The 2,500-nt window shown below is 48.9% G+C and overlaps 1 protein-coding gene across 1 annotated transcript in view; it reads left to right on the plus strand.

Annotated features, from left to right (window-relative positions):
- The window catches only part of dock4b (dedicator of cytokinesis 4b), a gene marked incomplete at its 5' end in the record, with an annotated part of 69,805 nt that overhangs the window by 40,809 nt on the left and 26,496 nt on the right, over positions 1-2,500 (plus strand). The window contains 2 exons of the mRNA XM_083691895.1: positions 1,378-1,512; positions 2,494-2,500. The exon at positions 2,494-2,500 is cut by the window's right edge and continues 92 nt beyond it. Coding sequence (XP_083548021.1) covers positions 1,378-1,512; positions 2,494-2,500 — 142 coding nt within the window. The remainder of the gene's footprint in view (positions 1-1,377; positions 1,513-2,493) is intronic.

Genomic DNA, 2,500 nt, shown 5'->3' on the forward strand with positions numbered 1-2,500 from the left:
CAGTACGCACTGGGCACGCTCACACAGCGTCACACAGGAGAGGAGCCTGGGTAATGGAGTTATTTAGGCTGCCTGTGTGTGTGTCTGTCTGTCTGTATGTGTGTGTGTGTGTGTGTCTGTGTGTCTGTATGTGTGTGTGTGTGTGTGTGTGTGTGTGTGTGTGCGCGCGCGTGCAGTATTGGAGCTCTTCTCAAGAACAATGCGGTAGAGTCCTTCTGATTGAGGATCAAAGGGATCCAAGCTTGGCCCTTTGAATGTGACAGACATATTAGACACAATGTATGACAGTGTCCTCAATACTGTTGTATCAAAGCCACACTGCCCAGAGTGAGTAGAACCACAGTGCTTTTCTACATGCCAGACCCCCCAAAATAGACTTCAACACCATTTCAGTCTGGTTTTGGGCAGTTTTCAGTCGTTGTGTGGTCAGTGAGTCCAGTAATGAGGGAAACAGACTGAAACTGCCGGACCGACAGTCCAACGGTGCCGTCCGCCACTGAACCGGAGCCTCATTGAGATGGCGAGGCGTTCTGTCCCTCTGGGCGCTGCCAGCCTGACCTTGAGACACTGGCACTGGTCACAGCCTTCTGCTGCCAGAGGAGCAGCTAGCGTTAAGTGTCTTGTCAGCTGCTCGGAGGGACGCACGCGCACGCACGCGTACACAAGCGTGCGCACACAGGCACACACACACAATCACACAACCGCACGCGCGCACACACACACACACACACACACACACACACACACACACACACACACACAAACACACAAGGCTCCTCTGACAGACGAGGGTTTCAACATGCATAAATTGAAGTGACAGCAGGACTGGCGACTCTGCCAGCCTGACGCTCTGTCTCATTATCACTCTGTCCACCTCCTCTGTTCTCTCTCTCTCTGTCAGGACGGGGGCTACTGTACGTGTGTGTGGGGGCTCTCTACGAGAAACATCTATTGTCTGTGTGTGTGTGTGTGTGTCTGTGTGCATCTGTGTGTCTGTGTCTGTGTCTGTGTCTGTGTCTGTGTCTGTGTGTGTGTGAGAGAGAGAGCCCTGATCCACGCTCACATTTTTACATGTATAATAATAATAATAATAATTATAATATATATATATATGCCATTTAGCTGACGCTTTTATCCAAAGCGACTTACATTGCAGTGAGTGCATACATTTCAGTATCTATGGTCCCAGCAGGAATCAAACCCTCAACCTAAGCATTGTTAGCACCATGCTCTACCAACTGAGCCACAGAGGACCACATATGCGTGTGTATTCATGTATGTATGTCTGTGTGTGTGTGTATTCATGTATTTAATGCGTGTGTATTCATGTATCTATGTGTGTGTATTCATGTGTGTATACCGTGTGTTTCTCTGTAGGAGCCGGTGGTCTCTGAGGAGGTGGACCTGATCGTAGAGAGCCTGTTGGGGGTCCTGCTGAGGACCATCCTGGAGATCACCAACCGGCCCCAGCCCTCGGGCACCACCATGCGCCTGCAGTTCCAGGACGTCACGGTGAGTGTGTGTTTTTGAAACGTTTTGAAACATTCTCTCTCTCTCTCTCTCTCTCTCTCTCTCTCTCTCTCTCTCTCTCTCTCTCTCTCTCCCTCTCTCTCTCTCTCTCTCTTTCTCTCTCTCCCTCTCTCTCTCTCTCTCCCTCTCTCTCTCTCTCTCTCTCTCTCTCACACACACACACCGCTGTTCTGACCGAGTCCCTCTTCCATCTATCGGTTCTCAATCCAGCGTCAAAGAAGGAAATCAGTGTCAAAGCGGGAAGGCTCAAAACGAGGGTTAACTATGTTGATGGCTTAGTGAGAAAGTAGAAAGAGTGTTTAGGTGTTCCACTAAGTCCTTCACGGATTCACCCCAACACAGCACATGCTATAAGAGTCTGAAAAACAAGAACAAGAACATTACAACACCAACCATCGCCCCTGTAGACCCCATTCTGTACTCTGAAAAGCCACCAGCAGATTGCCTCTACAAAGTTCTCGCGCCTCAAAAAGGTGTCGTGTCTCAAACCGCGGCAGAACTCCGGCGAAACCACTCTCTTCTGTTTCCCATTTGACATTTTACCAAATGTCAGACCGAGAGAAAAAGTAAATAAGACCTGCTTCTTCTTTATTTATTTATTTTTCTTCAGCGTCTGCCTTTTAAGTGCTGCGTTTCCAGGGGTCCTGACGGTTCTAAATGCCTGTCGTTCTCGCTGAGTTCTTATTGTTGGGTCTGTCATGTGGGGGGATTGTGTGGGTGCTCTCTAGATGATTCCATTCCATTCAATCAATTGTATTCACTCCCGAAGGGCATGCGTTTCTGATGTTAATGTTAATGCTGTTCTTGTTTTTTCTCCTCTGTCTGTCTCTGTCTCTGTGTGGGTGTGTGTGGGTGTCTGTGTGTCTGTGTGTGTCTGTGTCTGTGTGTGTGTGTGTGTGTGTGTGTGTGTGTGTGTGTGTGTGTGTGTGTCCTTCTGTCTCTCTGTCTGTCTTGTTCTCTCAGGGAGAGT

This window comes from Argentina silus, assembly GCF_951799395.1.
Source record: "Argentina silus genome assembly, chromosome: 20".
In the NCBI taxonomy this organism is placed as follows: domain Eukaryota; kingdom Metazoa; phylum Chordata; class Actinopteri; order Argentiniformes; family Argentinidae; genus Argentina; species Argentina silus.